Raw genomic sequence first — 27,416 nt, 5'->3', positions numbered from 1 at the left:
TACACGAAGTGCATCCAGTTTTTGCCGTAAGACTCTCTACTTTCTTGCACATGCTATGTGGGTGAAATGATGATACCATGCCAACTTTCAACCTTTTCAGAGTTCATTTGTAGTGCTTTTCAATTTCAGGGTCTTATAGCTCAAAATAATCAGTAAATACATGAAAAATAACAAATGAAGTCAGAAAGGGTTGAAAATTGATGATGTGGCTTTGAATAGTGCATTTTGAACACAGAAAAAGTATGAAGTTCAAATAAGTTCAAAAATATGAAATCCCTTTGTAACAGACGAGTTTCCGTATAAAACCCTGATACTTCGAAAGAGATTATGCATTTTGTACACGAAGTGCGTCCAGTTTTTGCCGTAAGCCTCTCTACTTTCTTGCACATGCTATGTGGATGAAATGATGATACCATGCCAACTTTCAACCTTTTCAGAGTTCATTTGTAGTGCTTTTCAATTTCAGGGTCTTATAGCTCAAAATAATTAGTAAATGCATGAAAAATAACAAATGAAGTCAGAAAGGGTTGAAAATTGATGACGTGGCTTTGAATGGTGCATTTTGAACACAGAAAAACTTGGAAGTTCAAATAAGTTCAAAAAAATGAAATCCCTTTGTAACAGACGAGTTTCCGTATGAAACCCTTATACTTCGAAAGAGATTGTCCGTTTTGTACACGAAGTGCATCCAGTTTTTGCCGTAATCCTCTCTAATTTCTTGCACATGCTATGTGGATGAAATGATGATACCATGCAAAAAGAAAATTAACTAAAAAACTTTTATAAAACTCTAATAGCAAAAGGAATGAACTAAAAAGCTTTTATAAACCCCTAGTATTTTTTAAACTAAAATTATATAAAATTCATGCCACTGAAATTATCACAGTATTTTCTGTTCAAAACATGAAAAGCAGAACGAAACAAAATAAACTTTGATAAAAAGTAGAAACAAAATTAAATAAATTAAAATTTAATAAAATAAATAAGTAGAAACAAAATAAAATAAAATAAACTTTAATAAAATAAATAAGTAGAAACAAAATAAAACAAATTAAAATTTAATACAATAAATAAGTAGAAACAAAATAGAATAAACTTTTATAAAATAAAGAAGTAGAAACAAAATAAACTTTATAAAAGTAAAATAAATAAACTTTAATAAAATAAATAAAAATAGCAACAGTAAGGTTTTTTGTTGTAAGTAGAAACAAAATAAAATAAATAAAGCAACAAAAAAATAAAAAAGAAAGTGCCAACTACTGGGCCACCACGGCCTGAATACGACTAGAAACTCTACCATGGGCCAGGATTCAGGCCCGCAGAAGGCCCATCAGGCATAGTAGTGACAATTAGGCTCGTAAGCTTGCAATCAAGAGGAGCTCGAGAGGGGTGCGGCAGTGGGGCTTATAAACCACTCCGCGCCCCTCTCAACTAGCGAGGTGGGACTAAAGTTTTGGCCACGGGGAGCACGAGGCCTTTGGTCCACGGAGACCAAAGGCCTCCGCTTCCCGCCCTTTGGGCTGCTGAAAAGAGACCTTTGGTCCCAGTTGGTAGCACCAACCGGGACTAAAGGGGGCATTGGTACCAGTTTGTGCCACGAACCATTACCAATGCCCTGGGTATATAAGAAAACACTTATCAGTTTCGATGAAATCCATCACTTCTTCTCCCCCGACGCTCTTGCTCCTCCTCGTCGCCGTCGCCGCCCGACGCCCCTGCTCCACCTTGTCGTCGTCGCCGCCACCGACGCCGTCAGGCTGCTCAATGTCGCTGTCGGCGCCGTCGCCACTAACGCCCTCTGCCCCGACGCGCCGTCGACCCTCGCGCCCCTGCAGGCCCCGACGCGCCGCCCGCTGTGAGCACCAGCCTGCTCCCGCGCCCCTCCCCTGTCCCGCGCCCCTGCGCCCCTACCCTGCCCCGCCGGCGCCGGCCCCTCCACCGTGCCCCTGGATCCGCCCCTGCGCGGTGCTATTATATTTGTAGATGTTTTTATATGTTTTTTTAGAAGTTTTTAGATGCTATTCTTAGATGTTTTTACATGTTTTTAGGTTGTTTTAGTTTATGTTTAGTTTAGTTTTAAGATTAGGAAAATTTTGGATTTGTAGTTATATTTATTTAGATGTCTAGTAGATGTTGTAATTTGTTCATAAAAATTGTGCACTTTTGTATAGCAACTTTATTTTTTTCATATGTACAAAAATGTAGAGTGAAAAGTTTTATATATGCAAAAGTTACATTTTTAGAAAAATTTTATATATCTAGCTAGGAAAGGAAAGAAGAAGAAAAAGAATGAGAGGAAAAAGGAAAATAAGAAGAGGAAGAAAGGAGGAGAAGAGGAGAAATAAATAAGAAGAGGAAAAAAGAAGAAAAAGAAGAGGAGAAGAAGAAAGGAATAGAGGAGAAGAAGAGGAGAAGAAGAGGAAAATAGAAAATATTCTATTTTCTATTTTCTCTTCTTCTCCTCTATTCCTTTCTTCTTCTCCTTTTTTTCTTCTTTTTTTCTTCGTTGTCGATATACCCCGTCCCGATAACTTTGTTTAATTTTAGGATTATTTTAGTTTATATTTAGTTTAGGAAGAAGGAAAAGAAAAAGGAGAAGAAGAGGAGAGGAAGAAGTGGAGAAATAAATAAGAAGAGGACAAAATGGGGAAAAAGAGGAGAAGAAGAAAGGAATAGAGGAGAAGAAGAGAAAATAGAAAATAGTATTTTCTATTTTCTCTTCTTCTCCTCTATTCCTTTCTTCTTCTCCTCTTTTTTCTTCTTCTTTTTTTTCTTCTTTTTTTCTTCGATCTTCTCCTTTATTCCTTTCTTCTTCTCCTCTTTTTATTTCTTCTTCGTCTTCTTATTTTTTATCGGGTATGTCGTTGTCGATATACCCCGTCCCCGATAACTTCGACATGAGGGGGGGAGGGGGAGGGGTCGCCGAGGGTTTGAGGGGCGATGGGCGGGAACTAGCTAGGGTAGAGGGTCGAGGGTCGCCGAGGGTTCGAGGGTCGAGGGGTCGTCGTATGTTGTCGTTGTCGATATACCCCCTCTCGACCGTGATAACTTATACCACGGGAGCACCCCCCGGCCCTCTCGCTCGACCAAAACTCTCGAGGACACCCAAACCCTAGAAAAAAACGATGTCGGTCTCCTACCCCCTCCCGCGGCGCCCCTACCCGATCGACAAACTCTCTTGAGGCCACCCAAATTTACCAAGTTAAAAGAGCGTTGTCATCGAGGCCACCCCAAACCCTAGAGAAGCGTCGAGGCCAGGCCACTAATATGATTCCTTATTATGCTTAGCTAGCTAGTTCAACGTTTGCCACTAATATATCCATCTATCATGTTTGAATAATAATCGCCATGTTGTAAATATTTGCAGAAACTATGGATCCGCACCCCCGAGACGAAGCACAAGAAGTGGTGTTGGGGGAGATAATCGCACATGGAAGTGATGCCGTCTTGTCGTTTCTCAATGACACATGCACCGATGTTCTGGAAAGACATGATGAAGAAGCAGGCTACGACGACGATGATCAAACAATGGAGGAGGAAGGACACCGTGATGACGGCTCCGGTGACTGAATGGAGGGGGAAGGACACTGTGATGACAGCTCCGGTGACCGAATGGAGGGGGAAGGACACCGTGATGACGGCTCCGGTGACCGAACGGAGTCCGGCCAGGTATATATATTAACTAATTAAGCATGTGCTGACTATACCTAATTGATGCATTAATTGTTTTTGGTATGTACACATATTAACTCTCTTCTTTTTCTTCTTTTCTAGCCCTCCGGATCGAGCAACACTTCGATAACGAGACGAGGCCCGAAGAGAAAGTTGCGCTCAGATGAAAGGTACATGATCATCGAAATTGATCGTGCTGGCCAACCGATTGAACCCCACCGGACCAAGCAAAAATTTAATGCTCAGTGCGGGGTTCTAGTTAGGGACATGATCCCGATCAGCATCGAGCAATGGTTGAAGCCTAAGGACAAAGACTCTCAGGTGTCTTATGTCAGCGATGGGCAGAAAGCTGATCTTTGGACCGCGCTGCAGGAAAATTTCACCTTCCTGCCAGAGGAGGATCCGGAGAATCCAGTTAAAAAGCCAATGATCAAGGCTTATGCTCTTAAGAAGATGGCTGAGCTATTCAGGAGGTGGAAGAATGAGCCAAAATCATCGTTTGTTGACCAAGACAAGACTCCAGAATTCATCGGCTGATTTGAGAAGATCAAAGATCAGTGGCCCGCATTTGTCACCAAAAAGAAATCTAAGAGAGCAGCGAAGATGTCAGCGACAAACAAGAAAAATGCTGCAAAGAAGAAGCATCACCATCGCACGGGGTCAGGTGGCTACCTAAAAGCCCGGCCGTTGTGGGACAAGGCTGAGAATGACCTCATTGCTAAAGGGATCGAACCAGAGACGCGACGCTGGCCAGACCGTTGCAGGACTTGGTTCTTCGGGGTTGGGGGGAAATTGGACCCTGTAACAGGGAAGTGCGTTTGGACCAACGAGCAGTTGAACACACCCATCGAGAAGCTTCAGGAGTATATTGAAAAGGCGCAGCAAGGGACGTTCGTCCCGGACAGAGAGAACGATGAGCTCACAGAGGCCCTCGGGAATCCTAAGCACCCCGGACGGACACAAGGCACACCAGGCTCCCTTTTGTGGAAGGCTGGATTTCCCGACGCAGGCGGTTACAAACGCCGGGAGAGGAAGAAGAAAAAGGAGTTGACCCAACTACAGGACCTGCACGCAAGGGTACAAGCACTAGAGGAACGAGATGAGGCCCGCAGCACGCGACCTGCCGAAGCTGCTACACCCGAAGCTACACCGCCATCTCAGCGGAGAAGCAGCGTGGCTTCCACGAAGCTGCTTCAGGAGCCTGTCTTCACGGCTCCTGCTAGCTACCCCGTGGACTTAATCACGGAGTCTCACAATTGCCACCTTATGACGCAATGGATGAATATGAAAATCAAGGCGACTGTTGGCTCTGTTGCACGTCCTGAACCTGGTGTAACTTTTCACTGCCGGCCAATTCCAGAAGGATATGCTAGGGTGATGGTGGATGAAATAACGGAAGGATTTGAGGAGCTCGAGCTTGACCACCCTACCGGTGAAGGGGAGACTCGGCTAGGTTCTACTCTGAAGACTCCATGCCTATGACGGAAGGAGCTCATCAACCTTCCGAACTAGACGCCTCCGCCTCCGCCTCCTCCTCCTCCTCCGGCGAGTCAGGGCACTCCGCCTCCTCCTCCGGCGAGTGATCAGGGCACTCAGCCTCCTTCTCCGGCATGTGGTGGCACTCCGCCTCGTTCCCCGCCTACGCCGGAGCGCCCGAGCAGCCACCAGCCTCCTTCTTCTCCGGCGCGTGGCGGCACTCCGCCTCCTTCTCCGCCTGCGCTGGCGCGCCCGAGCAGCCACCAGCCTCCTCCTTCTCCGGCGCATGGCGGCACTCCGCCTCCTTCTCCGCCTGCGCCGGCGCGCACGAGCAGCCACCAGCCTCCTCCTTCTTCGCCTCGCCAGCAAGGGCGGAAGAGACCCGCCGCCGCCCCGGCTGCTCCGGCGCGTCGTAGTCCTTCTCCTCCGCCTCATAAGAAAGCATGAAAGAAGATAGCCGCAACCACTCTGTTTGCTCCGGCGTCTAGCAGTACAGCCAGAGGCAGGCAATACAGATTCGGTCCACCTCGCAAGCCTCTAGAGAAGTTACCATACGAGAGGACCGTGGAAGAAAACGCGACGATCGTGGAAAAAGAAGTGAATGACTTCTTTGAAGGGGTGAAAGCAAAGAGACATCCATCTCCGGAGGAGAAGGTAGACCGGGTGAAAGCAAAGTGCACACTCGATGCCCTGAGGAAACCACCAAAGTCTCCGCCGAAAACCAACTATGAGCGCATTACTGCAAAGGTATATATCGAAGCGGAGCGGTCGGGAAATACTATTAGTGATCGAAGGTTAGCAGAACGACGAGTTGGGAAAAAATTGCCCAGCTCGGCGAACAAGCGGACCAATCGTGCCCCCCGCTCAAGGTGTCTAGCGATATCGTCGCTAATGATCCGGGGATGGTTCCCGGTTATAGCAATCTTGGAGATTACCTGCCTGACGATGTACATTATGATTTCTTGGAGGTGGACGAACACAGATACGAGTACGCGAAGCCTCTCGTCAAAGATGAAAAATCTCTAACAACGATGATGCGAAGATTCCATGATTGGTACATGAAAACCTGCAGAGAGTCTGGGGGGACGAATACTTTGTATTTGAGAGTTCAAGATGAGCACGACCTCGTTGGAATTCATTTGTTGACTGTTCCATTTGAGGAGTTCTTCCAGTGGTTCAATCAAAAGGCCATCGATAAATTAACGGTCACTTGCTACTGTCTGTAAGTGCTACTTCTGTCATTAAGTCTCTATATATAGCTCAGCTCTTTCATTGCATGTATATATGATTATCCTCACTATATTATGCAGATCGAAGATCGTCGAGTGCAGAAAAGCAGAAATGTATGATATTGGGTTCATTAACACAAATCTCATAGATAAATTTGAGGTTGAAAAGAACGCCGATGATGCTGAGGCCAACTTGCTCAAATCATTGATAGTAAATCAAAACAAAGATAAAATACTATTTCCTTACAACTTCGAGTGAGTGTTACTGTCTTGTGCATATTCGGTTTCCCTTATTACTCGAGCGAGGTTATAGTAATGTAATTGATGAGTTATGCATGCGTGCACAGCTTCCACTATATTCTCCTGGAGATTAAGCTTGAGCAGGGACTAGTAATCGTCTTAGACTCGAGACGAAAATCTCCCGAGACCTATGCGGACATGACTAAAATGCTCGAGAAGTAAGTCAATCGATCATTATTGCACCATATCGGCAACTTTTTGTTCATTTCCTGATATCAAGTAATTGTTTTCTTTGTCTCGCAGGGTTTGGAAAGTATTCACCGCACAAGCTCCGGGACTGCCGGGGGAGCTGCGATGGACATACCCGAAAGTAAGTAGTACTAGCTAGCTAGTTCCGCGCATCTTGATCCCGTTGATTCTAGCTACTTTCATCAATGCCATTTATAATGCTTCATTATCAGTTTGATTGACCTCTATTTCTCGTAAAGTGCTTGTGGCAGGAACAAGGGAATGATTTCTGTGGATACTATGTGTGCGAGTTCATCTACAACGCGACTTGCAAAGATAAGCGGGGCTACTCTAAAAAACAATTTGATGTGCGTAAGCAATAATATTCACAATTTCATTTTATTACACCATCATTTCTGTTGAGTTTCATTCATATATATGTATTAACCCCCTTCTTCAAATTAGACGTGGGAGATGCGGAATGAACTCCTACCAGAAGATCGCATGAAAGAAATTCAAGAGGGAGAATACCATGTGAAACTTGATTTTAGATGCTAGGGGATTGTAACAGATATTACATATTGTATATGTATGTAGCCAGTAGCGTCGGATAGATAATACGAAAACTTGTTGTTCGACCAATCTCTCGGAGAAGGAGAGGTCGATCACTTCTCTCGGTATGCATGACGAACTTCTGTACTTAATGGTTTCCTTTATTTTCTTACTAGCTACCGTGTCGAGGGCCTCTCTATACGTATAGTACGTAGCGTCGACCAAGCACGGAGATAAAAGAGGACACTTCTCTCTATTAATTAATTAGCTACCTAACACAATATATGAAGCACCTTAATTAACCATACAAAAACCCCAAATTCACCCCCCTTTCAGAAAAAAAAACAAAAACCCTAACCCCTGAACAACTGACGCGTGGATGCCTATTGGTCCCGGTTGGTGCCACCAACCGGGACTAAAGGCTCTCCTGCCTGGACTCGTCACAACGGCCACGTGGAGGCCCATCTGTCCCGGTTCATATAAGAACTGGGATTAAAGGGCAAGGGCATTAGTAACGACCCTTTAGTCCCGGTTCCGCAACCGGGACAGATGGGCCTTATGAACCGGGACAAATGGCCCTTTTTTACTAGCGTTGGGAGCCTGCACTTCCAAGTAGACAACTTTGGCCCATAGTGCCTCTAGGGTCTGGTTCCCTGCTAGTTGTGTTTCGACCCATATGACGGCGAGGCTGCTTCCCAGCATGTCAGCATGATAGTCTCTCATGTCCATTCCGGATGCCGAATCTGACGGGCACAAGAGTCCATACAACTGTGCCTCTGCTTACCAAAGAAGAAGGATAATTTCCAACAGTTCGCTATATGTAACATTAAACAACTAAGAATTTGGCGTTTCATGTCTCGCGTCTCGTATTCCCGCTCAAAGCTGGACAGAGAGGTGGTGGATTAGTGGTAGGAGGTCATGATAATTATTTCCTCCAAAAATAACCTTGGCAAGAAAGACAGAGAGAAAGATGAAGTCTTGTTTTTCAAAGTTTGCATAATATGTGGTGACATTTGCATTGGCGTTTCTCGGAATCGTCAGAATTCAAGTGGCATTTATCCAAATAACCGTATTAAAAATAGACCGGCTGGCATCTGCCACCATGTGTCCGCATCCTACGGCTAACACCGCATCCCACTAGTGCAGAACCGGGATTTAGCACCGGTTCGTGAGGGCCTTTAGGGCCGGTTCTATAACCGGCACTAAAGGGTGGGGACTAAAGGCCACGTGACACATGCCAGGGCCGGGTGCGTGGAGACCTTTAGTACCGATTGATACCACCAACCGATACTAAATGTTTGGGGTGGTTTTGGATTTATTTTTTGTTTTTCCTTTAATTTCGTGTTTTCAGTTTAATTTAGAGATTGTTTTTATATTATAATGAGTTGTTAAATCACTAGGTGATCAAGTAATATAGATATGGCATATATATACTTGATCACTTAGCTAGCTAGCTCTGCATCCAGTTGAAACTAATCTGCGGTTTCTTTCATAAATGAAATAATAACTCATCATCATCATATTAATATAAAAACTCTTACATCATATCATCACCAACAACAGTATACTAGCTAGCTGAAAAATCATCAATTATAGTCATCATTACCACTATTTAATCATCATAGTCGTTACCGCTATCTAATCATCACTAACACTAGCTTAAAGAAAAAACATTCACTTATATCAGAAGCAAAGATATCATCTAGTTCAGCATGGTCATGAGATTAAATTCAGGATCGACGAAGAACACCGACATGAGAGGACAAGTACTAATAGCATGCTAATCACTCCTGCTGCTCTCTCTCAGGTAAAATAGCATATAACATGTATAGCTCTCCAGATTCATCATATTGGAGCATGCAAATGAACCTGTCTCTAATCGTCGGCTGCGCTTCTGTTTGCTGCCCCCTAGTACTTCTCTGTGATCCTTCACAATTTTGCTTCAGTCTTTCACTATTAAGCATTCCTCGGTTGTGGAAATCCTGAATGCACTCATGTGCAATGTAGGATATCTTGGTCGTAAGCTAACCATTGACATGCGACCTTTAGTTTCGATCCACTGAGGCACAACTGTCATTGGGAGTCCCTGTTGAAGAACATCGCGTATAGTAACATTACTTAGCAATGAAGTTTAGCTTGAAAAATATTGTATGCAAAAGATGCACTGAGGATAAATAGTAAAAATCTTACCATGCATCTTTCCTAAATAGATGTGACCGTAGTTCAATACGATCACTATTGGTCACACGTTTTGAGTACTAAGATTTTCAAATTCAGGAAAATAATTTCTCTTGACATCATAAAGATCCTCAAGCCATGAAACATAATGACTTGTCTCCTCGCAGTTTAGTTCAGCCCCGGGACAGGGGATGGTACTGTCTACCAAGCGTTGGACATGTTTGCTTGAATGGAAATAAGTTGTCAATAGAAATTAGTTGTCAACTATTTTTGCATAAACAATATCGAAGACATAAATATGGTTGAGAAACTCACATAATGGTAGTATTGGAGGAGGCTGCACATCGACCCAAATGTCTCTATTACCTTCAATATCATCTTCGGGATGAATATCAAAGGTGATAAACATATCAGGCTCAAATGCATAAGCCTTGCATAGTGCTTGCCAAGTTTTGCATTCAAAATAGGTGTAGGTGTCTGCATTGTATAATTTGACGTTGAAGGTATAACCATGCTCGGTCTTCAAGTAAACTCTCTTTACCTCCATAGTTTTTTTAGGACTGAAACCTATCTTATCCAAGACAAAAATTCTTGCATGGTAGGGGATACGCTAGTAGAATAGTGAAAATTTAAAATTATAAGTTGAAGCAAATGAAGCATAAGTCATGCTTAATTACGAAAAAAGACTTGTCGTTGTGACTTACTGTATCCACTTCGAAGGTCTCATCCAGCTTGATGCTAAAGCGCCTATCATCAACTAGGAAATTTTTGTCGCACAGGCCGCGCTCTTCTTAGCAGTATTCACACATAACGAAATTGTTTTCGTCGTCAGACGACATTTCCTATGTTCATAATTGAAACATTAATTGATAAACACTTACTAGCTAGCTAGTTCTATATTAATTCAACTAGCTAGTTCTATTAATTCAACTAGTTCAATTCAACTAAGCACTTACTAAAAATAAACTAGTTCAATTAATTTTCTTACTAAAAATAAAGTAGCTAGTTCTATATATAGTAAATTTAATATATCTAACATAGTTGCCAAGAAGATAGCATGTGGCGTACTCATTGGGTCTAGAGCACAGAAGACCTGCAAGCAGCCAATGTGATATAATTTAGTTGCTCACTTGCACTTTTATCACCCCTAAATCCTTGATTCCGATGTTGCTCCATGGAGGCCAGCGGACGAGAGGACAAAACGGAGAGGCGGCGGCGGCCGGGGCAGGGGCGATCGGGGCAGAGGCGGAAGACATCGATCATAGAACTAGTCTCATACCATGTAAAGATTAGGGTTGTGAGAAACTGCACGACACCCTAATACGGTTGTGGCTCTCTTTATATATAGGGGTACACCACATGAGTAGGGCATTTTTGAGACCGAGCTCTATGGAGCCCTTTATTTTGAAAAATTCAAAATTCATAAATTTCAGTTTCAAAAATTCTGAAAAAAATACACGTGTATGGAAGGATGTAAAGTGTATGTGTGAAAATTTCAGGATGAAATACCTTGAACTGCGAGCTGCAAAAAAAATCATGGACTTTAAAGATGAAAATTTCAGGATGAAATACCTTATACTAAAAAGCCACAAACTTGTCTTTTTTGTGTAGCTCACATTTTAATGTATTTCGACCTGAAAATTTACATACATGTACATTATGTATATAGGTGTATGTGTATTTATTTTCTTAATTTTTTGAAACTGAAAAGTTCAAATTTTGAAGTTTTCAAATAAAGTCCTCCATGGAGCTCGGCCTCCATTTGGCATTTCGTACATCATTTATACGAATACAATATACAGTTACGTACAGAAGCTCTATGTAAATATAGAGTCTAACACACCACGGCCAGGCAGAGCTATTTGGCATATCGGCAAGGCTCGGCGTGGTGGTTGGCCACGCCACCGAGGAACGACGCCGGCCGCTCGTGCTCTGGCCGCGCGCGCCGACAGGTTATAGGGTCTCTACTATCTCCGGAACAAAAAAACATCCTAGAGCTGTGGTTCACTTTTATCGCAAGGCTGTGATGTCGTGCGATTCACTCTGCTCTTTTCAGCCCAGAGGAACAATTTCATCCTTCTTTTCCAACACCAAGCGAGCATCCGCAAAGCAAAAAGGGATCGAGATGCCGATCCGTGGCTTTATTCTTTGCCTCCAAACCCAAGCAAAGAAGCATGATATGCTGTGCGCTCGCTTTGGCCAAAGGCAAAGGCAAAGGCAAAAGCAATGTATGTTGATCAGCAAAACCATATGTGAAGCTAACACTCACAGTTGATGCCCAACTCCCATTCTTCTTCCTCCATCCTGTGTCACCATCTTTCTTCCCGGAGGAAACAGCACCAACATTTCTGCTCTCTAATGGACTCGCACAGGATATGTAGCTGCTAATTAAGGTACCACTATCCTTCTTCCGCTACCTCATATTAATTGCTTCAACTTATAGTTCTGAAAACTCGCAACTTTGTGAGCAAGCACTAGTTACGCGCAAACATACAACTGACTAAGAGATGCTCTTCTAGGTGCTTGCAAGTGGAGGAGGCGTGGATGGGTTAGATTATTTGAGCCTGGAGCTTATTCCGTTTGTTGGGCACCTGGGCCTTGATTCAGAAACTCATCATGGACAGGCGTGGATGGGTATTTTTCTTTTCTTACATATGCATGCTCGTTTCACTCGAGTTGTGCTCTTGACTCTTGTTATTGAGTTTTTCTGTCTGGCTGTCATGGTATTATGTGCATAAATCTCTTCCTCTAAATCTTAGCATACACTACATATATAGACACACCACACACACACACATCCAGTATGTGCCATTACGCAACTATGAAGATCTAATCTGCCATGCCTGCTCCTATTAACCGGCACCGAACAATAAAATGCATCACATTGATGAGACAGAGCTTGTTCTATCAGATCTTGAAAAAAAAGATGACACATTTAGGATTTAAGACTGTCATATGGTACATATAGTTAATTGCACATCCGAAATTAATCTTGATTTGATGTTTCTTATGGAAATGCAATTCTTCTAACCTTTCAACTTTGGTTCAACCCTTTTCTTGAGTAATAGGCGCAGTCGATACAGAGGGATTATGTCCTCCATATATCAAACTGATACAACCAAATAATTTATAGAAATCTTTTAGTTACCCACTTACCCTGATCTCCACCCCAGCTGTCCTCTTTAGTCATAGAACCGCTTGCTCAGTAAAGGTTCAAGTGTCATGTGTCGATGACCTATGTTGAAGTGAATCTGATTTAGGTCTGTCACAACTCGTTGCCCCGGGGATCGCCTGACGTGAGCAGAGGACGATAAGGTACTTGTGGAGTGGTCACCGGAGAGGTAGGGGATCCAGACGAGAGGAAGATCGAGCACGGTTCAGTTTATTTCTGTTCCCTCCCATCTCTGCATCGCTGCTTTTGTAGCTGCATGTCTGATCGACTGGCCCATGCACATGTAAACCACAACCCAGTAGCATTTAGCCTAATCCGTTGGTAGGTGTGGGTGTTACCATATCATGAGCATTCATGCCCAATTTAGTGGTCCTAACCAAAACTAAGAAACAGTTATCGGCGGGAATGGTCCCTCTGATCACTTCTAGCTTTGCCTATACCTTTTAAATAAGTATAAGTAATACTAGGCCAAAATTGATATATACGTGAATTAACCTCAGCTGATTGTCATAACCAGGTGCTGGGGTATGGATCACCCCATGTCGAGGCGGCGGTAGAGAATTTGATCGATTTCATTGAGAAAACTAAATATAGTGTCATATATTATAATGGATGGCATGGGTTGGCTGCTTCTGTGGTGCTTAGAGCTATTGTCGAAGACCCTCCGCCGTCTCTGATGAAGAATTTCGACAAGATCATCCACGTCGATTGCTCGAGGTGGAAAAGTCGAAGAGCACTACAAAGGAAAATAGCCGAGGAACTGAAGCTTGCTGAAACTGTAATGGCTATTTTTGATAAGCAAGATGAAAAAGATGATTTGGAAGGGTTAGATGAGGGATCTCGAGCTGAGATACAACATGTTGTGCCAGTAATCCATCGATCCCTACAGGAGCATAGATGTTTAGTGGTATTTCAGAATGGGAGCCACAACAGAGTTGACTTGAATGATTTAGGCATTCCTCGAGCAGTGTTCGGCACTAGAATATTGTGGACTTTTAGAAGAAAGATTCTGCCCAACTCAAGAATTGAGAAAAAGATGGACAATTCAACTTTCTGTGTTTACGAAAGAGGTAGTCTCAGTCACAAGTTTTTTCTACAGGCAGAGGCTAGAGAAATTGCTCGATCTATGGGAAATCTTGCCATCACCCCTGAAATAGTGGCCGAGTGCTGCATGTATCTGTTGTCATTAATCTCTCGGGGTAGCGACATTATTGACTATAAGTGGGCTACCCATGCTACCAAATATTGGGTCTGCGATGGCATTGTACAAGGAGGTCATGATGATGAAGCATGGGATGTTGGTACTGCTTTGCATCAATGGATCGGATTAGAGGACTGCTCATTTGATACATTGGTAGATTTTACTGATAGTTTGGACGCCCAGAAACGTTGGATGGTAATGGTTGTCACCTCCACTAGTATGGAAGAAATAAAAAGGATCGAGGCGGTGACTATTCCTCCAGAGTCAACGTCCTTTTTCCTTGCAGTCCAAAGGGGATCCAATCCTCCATTACCATCATTACCCGATGGCATGTTTCATCAATCGGAAAATCTTCGTGTGCTCAGATTATGCAACTGCTCCTTCAATTTTTCTTCACCTCCTTTCCGCTGTTGTCGAAGCTTAAGCTTCCTTGGATTGGACAGCTGCAAGGATCAACAAAAAGAAGAACCCGTGAAGCAAAGGAAACCAACTATGGAATTTTTTCACAGCCTATGGGTGCTAGATATATATGACACAACTTGGGAACTGGCTCTGCCACAAGAGACAATAGAGCAAATGGCTGCAAACATGAGGGAGGTACATGTGAAGAAGGGAAGGATTTGGTGCCGTAATTTTTCATGGCGACAACTACAGAACCTCCGCAAGCTTCGAATAATTGAACCTACATGCTCTTGGGAAACAGATGAACTGGATGAATTCACAAATATGGTAAAGTTGGAGCTCCTCGATCTATCTGGGAATAGTACAATGCAAGTTTTGCCAAGAGTATCAGAGACAGTTGGTCTGAAGACTCTGATTCTAGATGGCTGTGTTCAGTTGGAGCATGTTGGGCCTGAAGGACTCCCTCCTTCAATTGAATCATTTAGCTTAAGTTTTAGTTCAATCCAAGAAGCAAAAGTCTCCAAGATCTCTTTGGTTGGTTGTGTGCATTTGGAGAACTTCACATTGCATGGAGAATTGCCGTGCCTTGAGGAGCTAGACCTATCAAACACCTTAATCAGGAAACTTGACTTGAGCAGTGAGGTGGTGCAGGTGCCTGAACTAGAGCGGCTCTTTCTGATAGGCTGTGAAAACCTCCACGCAATACTATGGTGGAGCGTCAAAAGAAGGTTGAAAATGCTACGCATCAGCAATCAAGGAAAGGGCGCCATCAGGCCACATGATTCTTCACTTATCTGCTGTGTTAACAGAAAATATGACGGTGAAGTTTATGTTAGAGATGCAAGGTTCATCCTATCGTTGGTGCTCGGTTTGTGGGAAAAACATTCCAGGTTTTTGATTACTGATAGCCTATACTTGAATCTGTATGGGTCTTTGGAGATCAAAGCTGAAGGGAGAAGCATTAATAACGTGGGGATTGAGACCCACGATGAGCAGGTAGTTCGGCCAGTCCGAAGCCCCATCAGATGCTGCTACCATGATATTGTACTCGAGGGGGGCGCTGATTCTTATGAGGTCCCACAGCCACTGCTTGTACCCCTGCACCGTCATGTCGAGATTGGTGATGGAATTAATCTCACTGATGTGGATTCCGATTGGGGAGTCATAGCTATTTTTCAATTGATATGCCGGGCTCACTCATTGCGCGTCCATGACAATTTTTCCATGCTTGCTATTGCCCCCAAACAAGATTCTGTTGTCCTTATAGGTGAACATGCTCGTTTTGATTTGAGATGGTGCCATGTCGACAAGTGTCCTAAGTTACAGGCAATTTTTGTCCCTTATATCAAGGAGGTCAATTGTTCCTTTCCTCACTTGGAGACCATCTGGGTGACCGATCTCCGAACGGCTGGCTGCATTTGGAGCCAAGGAATAATGTGGGCAGTTCAGCAAGAATTTGTCTTTGGACAACTGCGGAGCATACACTTGCACAACTGCCCGAGGCTCAAGTATGTCCTCCCAATCTCATCATTCATCTTACCCAGCCTGGAGACCATCAAAATAGTCGGCTGTGGTAGTCTCAGGCAGATCTTCCCATGGGACGTGAATTATGACGCTGGAAGAGAAGACACGGTGAAGAACTTTCCACAGCTAAAGCACATCTACCTGCATCAACTCCACAATCTGGAGGTAATATGTGAAGACAAGATGTTTGCTCCAAAGCTTGAGACCATCAGGATAAGGGGCTCTTGGGGCCTTAGGCGCCTCCCGGCGGTGGGCCTTCGCCGTGGAGTCAGTCTTCCTGTTGTGGACTGCGAGAAGGACTTGTGGGATAACCTAGAGTGGGACGGGCTGGAGGCCGGTCACCACCCGTCACTCTTTAAGACACACCACTCACAGTACTACAAGAAGGCCCTTCCTCGAGTCTCGGTCCTCCGTTGAATTGCTTTGAGCGTTCAGGTATGCATGTGCATGCCCCCACCCTTTTCTTGTTTCCTGTACCGTATCATATGCCATAACGTCTATAAATCATGTGTGTATATATCTGTGGCACTCACTATATATGCTGTGCTATATTCTGAATTGCAAAAATGATGCATATAGCAAGGAGCTAATGACCCCTATGCACTACTGTATCTTTCTTCATATGTGCTTATTTGACGCATTAAGCTATATTATCGTCTTCCATTAACTAGTTTTATCATTTTACATTTGTAGATCTGGAGGCGGGATGATTTCTGCTGCTGCTGCTGCAACAACGGTTGAATCAAGTGTTGGCTTGCCCAGTTGAAGTTGTGTTCAGTTTCCCAAGAATAAATTGGTGCTTGATGTTGTGTGCGTGCACCTGATTGATGATTTCTGTGTGTGTCTCTCCAGTGAGGAAAAGACGATGCATCAGCCACGTGGTTCGGTTTGGTTTGATTTTTTTCTTATGTTTGTATCTAAAATAAGAGGGTCTGATGTGCATGTGGTGTGCCTAGCACAGCTACAAAACCCATAGTGTGAGTGTTGCTTCCGTTGATGCATGACGACGATTCAGCAGCATGTTAGTGCTGCCTGAAAAGACTTATGTATTTTGATTGATTTGCATGAGGTTTGAACTATCATGTTCTTCAGGCTTTGTTTGCTATCGCTGCTGCAACAGGAGAGCACTCTTATTTTTTGATTGATTTTAGCGAGGAAGACAAAACAGGCAGCCGCTTATATTAGTCCCCGCCAAAGAACATTAGACCAAACCATCCTCTGCTTACTAGGGCATACGGCGCGCAAAGCACCTGTCCAAGATGGGCAATCGTACAAGCAGTTTTAATTTAATAACAAATCCTAAGAAATGTACTAACGCTATCATTCATGGCTGAGCAGTCTGTCAGGCTCATTATCACCCCCTGATGCCTGAAGCTCGCATTGCTTTGAACCTGCTGTGGCAGATGCAGCGGAACTGCTGCTGTTAGAATAAATTCGAGGCAATATCATTGATCATTTGAGGACTAAGCAATCACAAAGCATGACACCGAGATTTGTTAACGAGGTTTACCGATATGGCTACATCCCGGGGCTTGACTACGGTTCACCGATATGGCTACATCACCGAGATGTGACACCGCTACAATACCGCACCCGGTCGCCCTGGACACCGGCACATGCCGTCGGCTTCCCTTGCGTTCTGGTGCTATTATGTTGGCATAGGTTATATCGTGTGTCTAGCCCCGCTATATATGAGAGGCCTAGGATACAAGTATCCTACTAGGACACGGCTCCATATCTTATCTAAACACAATACAACTACAAGTTCAACTGTAACCTACCTCGTACACTATATTTGACACAACTCTAACAAACTCCACCTTGGCGAATATTCTCCACCACCTTGAATTCGTTAATGCGTCAAACTTATATGTACATTGGACTTGAGCTTATCTCATGAGTACCGCTGCTACTCCAAAGACTCCATATGACTCCACCTGCAACTTGTAGTCCCTCCTTTTCTTGACCACAGTCAACACTCGAGCAAAATTAAGTTCCTTGTTACTCTAGTTTGTACTCCCAACTTCCAGAGTATCAGTCCAACGTCATCACACACTGATCACTGACCTGCGTGAAAGTGAACAACTCACATATTGGGTGTTACACATAAGAGTTACCTGAACTCAACATCACCGCTCCTTTCTTGACCGTCTGTCTGAAACCTGAAGTAATTTCACCATTGCTTGTAATCATCCTGAGTCAAATTCGCAGTTGTCTCACCACATGTATGACCACCAGAGCCCTGGCCCGTCTCCATGTCCCGTGCGTACCGCACACCTCGCCGCTATTACCGCGTCGAGCCTCCGCTGTCCCGGTCGAGTCTCAAGGGTCGCGAACCCACACCACTCAACCCCACTGCAGAGTACCACCGATCATCACCGACCGATGCAGAGTTGTTATATCGCTACGATGATGATGAGTGGTTATATCATTGCTACGGTATAACAATTCTATAAGGGTGTATAAATGCGGTATAAATATGCTGAAATGAAATACGCATGCATAATAGTGGTGCGGGGCAGTAGCCAACACTGCTGCTATTTAGTAGTAGTGTGGGTCCTACCTCACGCTACTACTAATAAATGTAGTAGTAAAATGAGGCGATGCCCACACTACTGCTAAATGTTAAGTTCAGCGTTCCGGCAGTAGCGCGGGCCCCAACATTGCTGCTAGGCCCCAACTTCTATCATGAACAGAACTTGATAATACATAATTCACCATCACTTATTTGATCATAGTGATTGTTTTAATATATTTGTTGAGTTCATGTCAGTAGGCCTTATAAAACCCTAATCCACCATAGAAGATACGCATACCTACATATTTACTATATTCAAATCTTTCCACGGTATATTTGGATTTATCGCTTGATTCAGGACGCACTTGATACTTATCTGGAGTGTCAAAATATCCCTTCTTATTATTCGCAATCTGGATATTTTTTACGAAAGCCGCTCCTCCGTATCCCTCGGAAGCAAAATGTCCACTGCCCATTCGCGGAGAGTTCGACGAGGCAGTCGGCCCCTCAACAATCCCACCCCAGAATGCTGCGTCACCTTTGTTCCTAAGGAATTCGAATAATGCACTTGGCCAATATCCAATTGCTACATGCTCATAAGTCAACCACCAGTTCTTTGACACAGGGTCCTAAAATAAATCCATATTTATTGCAGGTTAGATGCCGTCTTTAAATCAATATTGTGTGAGATAAATAGGCTATTAAATAACTACGATTATTTACAATCATGATCTTATTCTTTCTAGTATTTTTTAGCGGTGAATTATTTTATAATCCTTTTGATGAGATATAGTAGGCATGCATGTCCTCACCTAATCCTTTTTGCATAGCAAGGGATATGAATCAGAATGATATATGTGTATTTCCTTCATGTTCAAAGTATTGTCATGATTAATTGAACTTGCCTTTTGAATCTATATTATTAGAATAGTGTCATATATGTGCAAAAAGATAGTATGTGGGTGTAAGATGGTAAACAAGCATATCAAGTTGTGGTCACGTTCAGTAAGGTATATATAGTGGTTATGCACACGAAATAAAATCAAATAATACTAATTTACATACATATAATTTGTACATGACACTTTGGAAATCTTATACTTTAAGAATACGATAATACCTTGAAAATTTGAATGTGTATTACTGTCTGCTTTCCATGATAAACAGAGGGTGGTCGCATTCTTGCTCCAAGACCAACTTTGTGGCTAACTTGCACAAAACCAGGGCAACTGAAGTCAATGCATGACTTTTTGTATAGGCCATCATACTGTGAGGTTTGTTCCAAGGTAAAAGGAAAATATGAACTTATATTATTAATTTATTATCATAAAAATATATAACATAATAGCATGTATCTGAATAAAATTAAGCATTACCCAAGAAATATGAAATCTAACAAAAGTATCGCCACTCAATGTTGGAAAGACCCGAACACCAGCACCAATCCTATCAGTGTGTTGTTCTCCTCCACTTTTCATTTCTACACACATTGCACTTGAATCCTTACTATATTTATTCACCTTTGGCTCCCAAACATTTAATACACCACGCACCCCATATACATCACCCTGATATATGAGTCCCGCTGACTGCAAGAATTAAAAGTGACACCTTTAAGTGAGAAGAATGAATAGTATGTGTAGATAAGCCTGATAGGATGTCACATGTAATTCATCTTCTCCAAAATGTAAGGCACCAACCCCATTATAATTTTTAATTTGACCAATAATTAAGCTATTAAGTTATGGGTTATGTGACACATAAAATTATATGATTCGTATTCGAAAGCATTTCAAATGTATCACTTTTGGTTCATATTACTTACATTATTTTGCCATGTTGTCAGTATAACTTAAATCTTAAGATGTGTGTTCATTCACATTTCGGGATTTAGTTCTGACAACTAAGAATTTGTGATTAGTATATAGTATGAAACTGTCCAAGAGAGTGTTGCTAAAACTTGGTAATGAAATTGGAATACCTTCATGCAGACATAATGTTCATACATAACTTTTTTAGTACAAATAAAGATTTGAGGGTACAAAAATCATTACCAACTACTCAAATATTGTAGAGTATATATGAGGCCCTTCATTCACTATAAAATTGCATTCTTTTCTATAAATCATTTTCCATCATACTTGACGAACCTAGACCGTTCATTATTACGACCCTTGATGAAAAATTAACCATTACCATCGGAAGGTGATTTTTTTTCTTAAAATACCTTATTGTAATTTAATTAGATTATTATGGTGTCTATGCTGCTTCTTTAACTCAACATTGTAAATTTGACATGCGTATCAAATGCCACAATTACACGCTAATATCCATAATCAACCCTACAAAAATCATGTAAAATTGTGATAACAAATTCATTTTGTAACTTATACAAAAACTCACCTCCAATTGCCCATCGTAACTATGTGCTGCTATGGTGCCACTTCCATTAGTACGCAGTATTGGAATTGTTCCCGTTGGGCACTCAATGATCGATGGTTCATCTGAAGGCAATGTTTGGATATCCATCCAAACAGGGAAATGATTTGGTTGCATCTGTTTGAAAATAGAATGAACCACCTTATAAACAAAATATTACAAATGTATAAGACAATACACAAAAAACATGTTGTAATTTTATTCATAATTTATAAAGCTTATATTATGTAAAAAAGGTTCTTAGTTCAGTACACTTCCAATAGCCCTAATTTTCTAGCATTAAAAACATATCCAAAAAGATTAATGAAACATGAAGGGAGTAGAACATGCTGAATCAACATTTATGCAATTAATCATGAACTAATAATATACTAGACAATTCATGGAGGTACATCATATTGTTATGAAATTAATTTACCTGGACTTTGTGGTCTTTCAATAATGGGTGCCTGAAAGTCGGTTGCTCATTCACATCAATGCAGTCATAGACATCTCCATCTTTCATCTATTTTGATGTTTCCTCTACCTGTTAACCCCCAAAACATATGCTAAATATACATAAGAAGGTTAATTATTCATACCATAATGGTTTTATTGACTCGGTGATAAGTGAGAATCTGGGTATTGTCTTCCTGTTGCCTTCTGTATTGCACATCTTTTCCTCTGGTCACCAGAACTAGAAATGACATGAAAAGAGTTGCACTAATGGCTTGCATCCCTTTCATTGTGAAAATAGGGAATTGTTAGTTTTGGAGTTCTTAGACCATCATATTTATATGCATCAGAGTGCACCTCACATTTAATGTTGCTTATAATTATAATGTATAACCTAAGGATTATTGTATGCGTACAAAAGATAGCATATATTAATTGTACTAAGATATATGACCACTAGAAAATATAGCATTAATTGCACTATATATGATAAGATGTGTTTGAGAATATGGCATCAAATGCCCTAAGATATGATCATCCTTATCTTTTGTACAAAATCTATTGTGTTAGTGCGATATAAAGGATGTGATGTGTTTAATGCATAGAAAAATCTTCACAAGTGCCAAGTTTGATAGGGAAAGTATTAATATAATTGATTTGTTGCCTTAAATTGTAATCTCCAATCTATTCTAAGGCAATCTTTCTGGGTCTGCTCCTCTTTACCACCTTGCCTTTCTACCCATATATATGTATATATATAGTAAAAGTGTGTCTATCATAGCTTGCCAAAGAACTTGTTAACACTCACTAAGCTTCTTACGGTGTAAATGTTTTAATATTTTTTTGAAATAAATCGTGGAGCACCACTACAATGTAACAAAGATGATCCAACTGTGTGATTATGAAAATATGCATTTATGTGTCCTCGGCAAAAAAAACTATTATTTCGACTCACTGCAACATAATTAAACAGTACTCCCTCCGTCCGGGAAAACATGTCACCAGCTTAGTTCAACTGTAATTTTACAAAAAAACTTATCATTTTAAATCTCGTGCTAATCAACCCTTCTTCCTCCCCTGACGCCTGCGGGCACCGCATGCCCCAGCCTCCGTCTCCCCCCGTCGCCGGCGAGAACCGCGTGCCCTGGTCGCCGTAGGGATCAGCCGGCAACAAAGTCTCACTTGCGCCACCTCCCACCTGCCCCGCGGCTTCCATCTTGTGCCACCCCTGCTTACCTGCCCTGCGGAGGCGAGCTTCGCCGCCACCCACCTGCTCCTCTGTGGCGACACCTCGACAGGTGGCGACTGCACGGCTCATGGATGACTCCTCCTCGCCGTCCTATTCACATCCCCGGCCGCAACCCCGGCCTACCAAGGCCAACCACTCCGCTACGGGAGTTGGGAAATACCCCGGCCACCGCTGCTCCTCCACAGTCGTCCACCGAGGTGGCCAATGCATCCACCGTTGGGCCTAGCACCGCCGCCCTCCTGCTACAGAGGCAATCACCGCCACCCACATGTGCCTCCTCGCCGATTTCTTCTTCGTCGTCCAAGCAACCCAGCTCCTCCTCGCCGCCTCTGCTGCTACTGAAGTGAAAGGTAGCCAGCGCCCTGAAATCAGTGTTAAATTGATGCTAATTTGTTCTATAGATCAAATTGAGGTGAATTAGAGCACCACCAGATCATCCAGTCTGTAATTTGATGACCGTGTACACATACACACGCAATATTCAGTCTGTAAGAGTAAACTATAGATGCACAAAATTGTACAGTAAACTGAATTAGTGAACAAACAAGGTTACTCATAGGCTTAGACTGAAGGACTTGCAGAATTGTGAAGGAGCAGGAGCGAGGTACTTTACCTGAGTTTGCAATGGTTGGATCAACACCAAGGGTAGCAGAAATAGACATTGCTACTTTGAATTTGTCCAAAATTCAGAGAGCAGTACAAATTCATAGAGCAGTTTGCAATGGTCATTCCAAGTCAAAACAGTGGTCATATTTCATTTCATGACAAAGAGAAAGCATGGAACAATTTGTCATTGTGTTGCAGATTAATAATTCAGTTAATCATGGTCTGCTGCTTGCCCCTGATGTGCCACAGAAAGAATCATGGTGTGCTGCTTGCCCCTGATGTGCCACATAAAAAATCATCAACTGATGTCTAGTTTAAAGAATTCAGCAATTAACTTATTTTTTCTACTATGGAGAGTAGAGTAATTTGACAACAGTAGCAATTTTCTGTAAGTACTCAAATTCACTATACTGTAAATTCAGTCAAGTGTAAATATTTTTTTGTTTTTCTAGCACTGGATTGCTTCCTTTAGTGTAAATTCAGTTAGCACATTCTTCTTCTACATTTGGTTATCAGTAGTGTAAATTCGGTTAACTCCTACCCTGATGTTGCATACTCCTACCCTGACAATTTTGTTTTTCTATCACTGAATTGCACACAATTTTGTTTGTTGTTGTGAGTTGAACCAAATGAAGACAAATTATCTGTGTGCTAGCACTAGATTGCTCACTGAACACTTTCATAATTTCATAAAAGTTCACGAAACATGAAACTTCACTGAAAATATGGCTGCTCTGATGTCTAGAACACTTTACTAAGCAATCAACTACTATACTTAAAAAAGGGAAAGCATATATTAAAAAAATAAATGGAAATAGGAATTAAGTTGGAATTATTTGAATTAAGTTAGATTCTTATTGCTTTACTTGAATAGGAGGGCCATCATGTTCCTCTAGTTACCAAAATGAACAAGGAGTAGTACTTTTAATATTTACTTTTCCCTTTATTGATTTCTTTGCTTTTTGTCTAGGATTCTTCATGGTTTTTCTTTTTATGATTATATGCTAACCATTCATCTTTTGTATACTCTTGTTATGATTATATGCTAACCATTCATCTTTTGTATACTCTTGTTATGAGATCAGACAGGAGCACACAAGTTTGGATATGAACTTTGAAAGGACATGTGGTGCTCCCATGTGTGGTTTTGGGAATTGATGACATTCTCTATGGTTAATGGTTGCATTGAGTTATATTTGAAGGAATTGTCCATAGGCTTTTCTTGAAGTCCATGTGTTGGTTTCAAGGAGTTTCTGAGTTGACCAAGGTGCTATTAAGGAATTATCCAAAGATTGGTCATGTGAATGTTGAGCTTATTGCAAGCATGTCTTGAAGAAGAAGATTGTGTGTCATTCATGATTATCTTCAAGACATCATCCAACTGAAGAGAGTTGGAAAGATTCAAGGTTGATCAAGACTAAGTCAAGAGTGAATCAAGTTGATCAACTCACAAAGTGTAAAAGATGTACCGGGAGGGATGAAGTGGCCCATGGTATGGTAAGCTTTGTCCATTACGCTTATTGTACTAACCCATGGTCTATGTGAGAGTTCCATGTGGGGTTAGGTATGTGTCCGTGGGCTTGCGTCAAGAGGAAGATATCATACAACCCATGGAAAGGATGACATCAAGTGGTGATCGTCATCAAGATTGCCGTTGAAAGTGCAACTAATCCCCGGGTGGTTTTGGTAATTCATAACAACATATAGCTCATTGAACTAATATCCTTTCAAGTTGATCATTTCAGAAAGTTCAATGATTGGCAATGGCATGGACTAGAGATGTGGACCCCTCAAAATTCTAAGGACAAATATTGGCAAAAGCTCAAGACTCTTCATTTCAATTTTGGTGATCCAAGATCACATTGAGTCCATAAGAAAAGCCAATCCTTTTAAAAGGGGATGAGGTGTTGCTTAATGGTCTACTTGCTCAAGTGCTTAGTGATATACTCCAAAGCCCTCAACCACACTCTCATATCCAAACATGTCCTAAACCTAAAGTCAAACTCGGCCCCACCGAATTGATTCATCCGGTGCCACCGAGTTCTTTTGACATAGCCATAGCCAGAAACCCTAATCAGTTGGGTCTCACCGATAAGGATTTTGGTCTCACCGAGATGGGATTGCAAACTCTCTGTTTCACTTCGTAACGTTCCGGTCTCACCGAGATGAGTGATTGGTCCCACCGAGTTCGCAGTGCAAACTCTTTGTTTCCCTTTCGTAACGTTTTGGTTTCACCGAAAGGAGTGATCGGTACCGCCGTGTTTGCTGTTTTGGGATATTAATTTATTCCCTAAATACTTTTAGGGTTCAATTTAATTCCCAATTTTTTATTGGAGTCTCAATAAATTTTGTATTTATTGAAATTATTCTCCAATCCAACATCAAATGGAAGTCACACCCAAATTTGTAGCTCTATGTGGTCATTATAAATAATCCCTTATAAAAAATTAGGGTTCTAAATAGTTACAAAATTATTTTTGAGCCACAAATAACACTAAAATGGATCAAATCCTACTCAAAACAAGTTAAGATCAAGCAATCATAAAAGATGACGTAATTAAAACTATTTAAATTATTTATGTTCCAAAATTGGCAAAAAAAAATTGGATGTGACATCATTGGAATTGAGCATAAGAAAGGATTAAATTGATGTGTAAAAAAGTAGAATTAATGACCTTTTTACTTTTTGATGATTATATTGTCAAGGTATGAGTGAATCAAACTTATAGGATAAATGTTCTAACAGTTCAATTTTGCACTAGAAGATTCTAGACAAATGCTACCTAATAATACACTAGAAACCATATTTAAAATATTAATTAGATTATATGTTTAGATCTCTAGATTATTATTATATATATATAATCATTATATGAACCCACACATATATATGTAATTTAAAAAATTGTAAAGTTTTTTAAAAATGAACTTTTTCCATTTTTTTAATTTGTAAAACCAATTTTTTAACGATATACATTACAATTGTATAATAGTGAATATTATAATTAATATTAGGTTGAATTAGTATATGGTTAACTGTTGAAACTAAATAAAAATACTCATTAAGTTTGTACCGTAACAAGAAAAAGTTTAAATAAGTATATAAAATTGTTAATTTAAGTATCTTTATATTCAAATTTTAATTTGATCGATGATGCTCAACAAATTTATTTAAGTAGAACAATATAATAATCTTTATTGCAATAGTTTATCTTTAGTATAAACGGGTTAAAATGATCGCGTACATTAATTGGTCTTAACATTTTTTTGCCGGTGAGGTGGGACTAAGAATCAATTATCTCTTAAGATTTGAATATGATTTTGGAAAATTAAACCTTATGAGTGAAAAATAAAGCAATATGCTTAAAATTAAATGACAGAAACTAAAAAATGAAAAAAATATGAATATATGAAGTTACGCATTAACCTCTTGAATGTCCTTATATCAAGTTTGTACAAAAGAAAAAACTCAAATAGTTACAACAAGAAAAAAATAGCTTTATTTTATATTTTGCATTGATCTATTTTTCATTTTGTTTTAGAATTATGTGTCAACTAAATAAGATAAGCATTACACCGGTATTTTTAAGGAAGATAAATCAACTATGATTTAAAAAATTAAGTTAACTGTTTTTTATAATAATATTATAAGAAAAGTTTGTACAAAAGAAAAACTCAAATACTTACAACTAGAAAAAAATACCTTTATTATATATTTTTGCATTGATCTATTTGTCATTTTGTTTTAGAATTATGTGTCTAATTTACATCTTGTTTAGAAAAAAAAATAGGGAATAAACATTTTAGTGTACATTGGATTCTCTTAGTGATCAGTTTTCATTAGAGGACGCCATATGATTCTAAGAGGGTTATCGATGATGGTCCATGGACTTGCCCATCTAGTGATGTAGCGGTAATGGCACTCTCTCTCTCTCTCTATTATATTGGTGATGATGGACAGTCACCGGAGTCACCGCTGCAAGGAAAGCAAAGGTGCAGAAGCATGATTGAATCAAAACCCTAGTTCAGCCATTATCCCCTGACTTCCATGGGCCTTACAACACTAGGGCGACTTCTCCTTCCGGAATGTTTGAAAATTTGAGGCATAGTCGATCAACCAAAGACAAGCTATATATGACAAAAAGACATCGAGACTTGTTAACGAGGTTCACGGAACATAGGATACAACCTAGAGCATGACAACGGGTGCACCTCCACATGTAAGAAATTAACTTAGTAGAACAAAGATAAACCCATTGAGAGTATCAGAAAGCATCTCAGACCACACACCACGG

General features: G+C 41.2%; 3 protein-coding genes and 1 pseudogene across 4 annotated transcripts in view; 2 read left to right on the top strand and 2 right to left on the bottom strand.

The window, feature by feature from the left end:
* Positions 1-1,610: 1,610 nt before the first annotated feature.
* The window catches only part of LOC147963007 (uncharacterized), a 149,438-nt gene continuing 123,632 nt past the window's right edge, over positions 1,611-27,416 (top strand). Inside the window, exons 1-2 of the mRNA XM_087529441.1 lie at positions 1,611-1,855; positions 5,951-6,370. Coding sequence (XP_087385567.1) covers positions 1,611-1,855; positions 5,951-6,370 — 665 coding nt within the window. The remainder of the gene's footprint in view (positions 1,856-5,950; positions 6,371-27,416) is intronic.
* LOC125528725 (uncharacterized) lies at positions 11,771-16,973 on the top strand. Its single transcript, XM_048693160.2, has 4 exons — positions 11,771-11,968; positions 12,095-12,209; positions 13,265-16,309; positions 16,568-16,973. The coding sequence occupies exons 2-3, from the start codon at positions 12,192-12,194 to the stop codon at positions 16,289-16,291; spliced, it is 3,045 nt and encodes a 1,014-aa protein (XP_048549117.2). The 5' UTR covers positions 11,771-11,968; positions 12,095-12,191; the 3' UTR covers positions 16,292-16,309; positions 16,568-16,973.
* On the bottom strand, positions 17,473-21,706 carry LOC147963016 (protein neprosin-like). Of its 2 annotated transcripts, XM_087526599.1 has the most exons (6): positions 21,413-21,706; positions 21,250-21,336; positions 20,796-20,948; positions 19,769-19,981; positions 19,513-19,659; positions 17,473-19,021 (listed from the first exon to the last, which is right to left on the bottom strand). In XM_087526599.1, exons 1-6 carry the CDS (start codon positions 21,554-21,556, stop codon positions 18,644-18,646), a joined length of 1,122 nt encoding a protein of 373 aa, XP_087382725.1. In that variant the 5' UTR covers positions 21,557-21,706; the 3' UTR covers positions 17,473-18,643. The 2 variants fall into 2 exon arrangements, with proteins under 2 accessions (XP_087382725.1, XP_087382726.1); XM_087526600.1 differs by lacking the exon at positions 19,769-19,981.
* LOC147963015 (uncharacterized) lies at positions 22,305-23,177 on the bottom strand (annotated as a pseudogene).

Source organism: Triticum urartu, chromosome 6A, assembly GCF_056163025.1.
Source record: "Triticum urartu cultivar PI428250 chromosome 6A, HENAU_Tu73, whole genome shotgun sequence".
Lineage (NCBI taxonomy): Eukaryota > Viridiplantae > Streptophyta > Magnoliopsida > Poales > Poaceae > Triticum > Triticum urartu.
Note: the sequence above shows the minus strand (reverse complement) of the source record. Positions and strands in the feature narration are given on the sequence as shown.

Coding starts and splice junctions, on each gene's coding strand:
- LOC147963016 (XM_087526599.1), bottom strand. CDS start 21,556: ATGAAAGGGATGCAAGCCATTAGTGCAACTCTTTTCATGTCATTTCTA. Junction 20,949..21,249: donor TGAAAGACCACAAAGTCCAG/GTAAATTAATTT, acceptor ATTTTCAAACAG/ATGCAACCAAATCATTTCCC. Junction 19,660..19,768: donor TTAGATTTCATATTTCTTGG/GTAATGCTTAAT, acceptor CAAACCTCACAG/TATGATGGCCTATACAAAAA.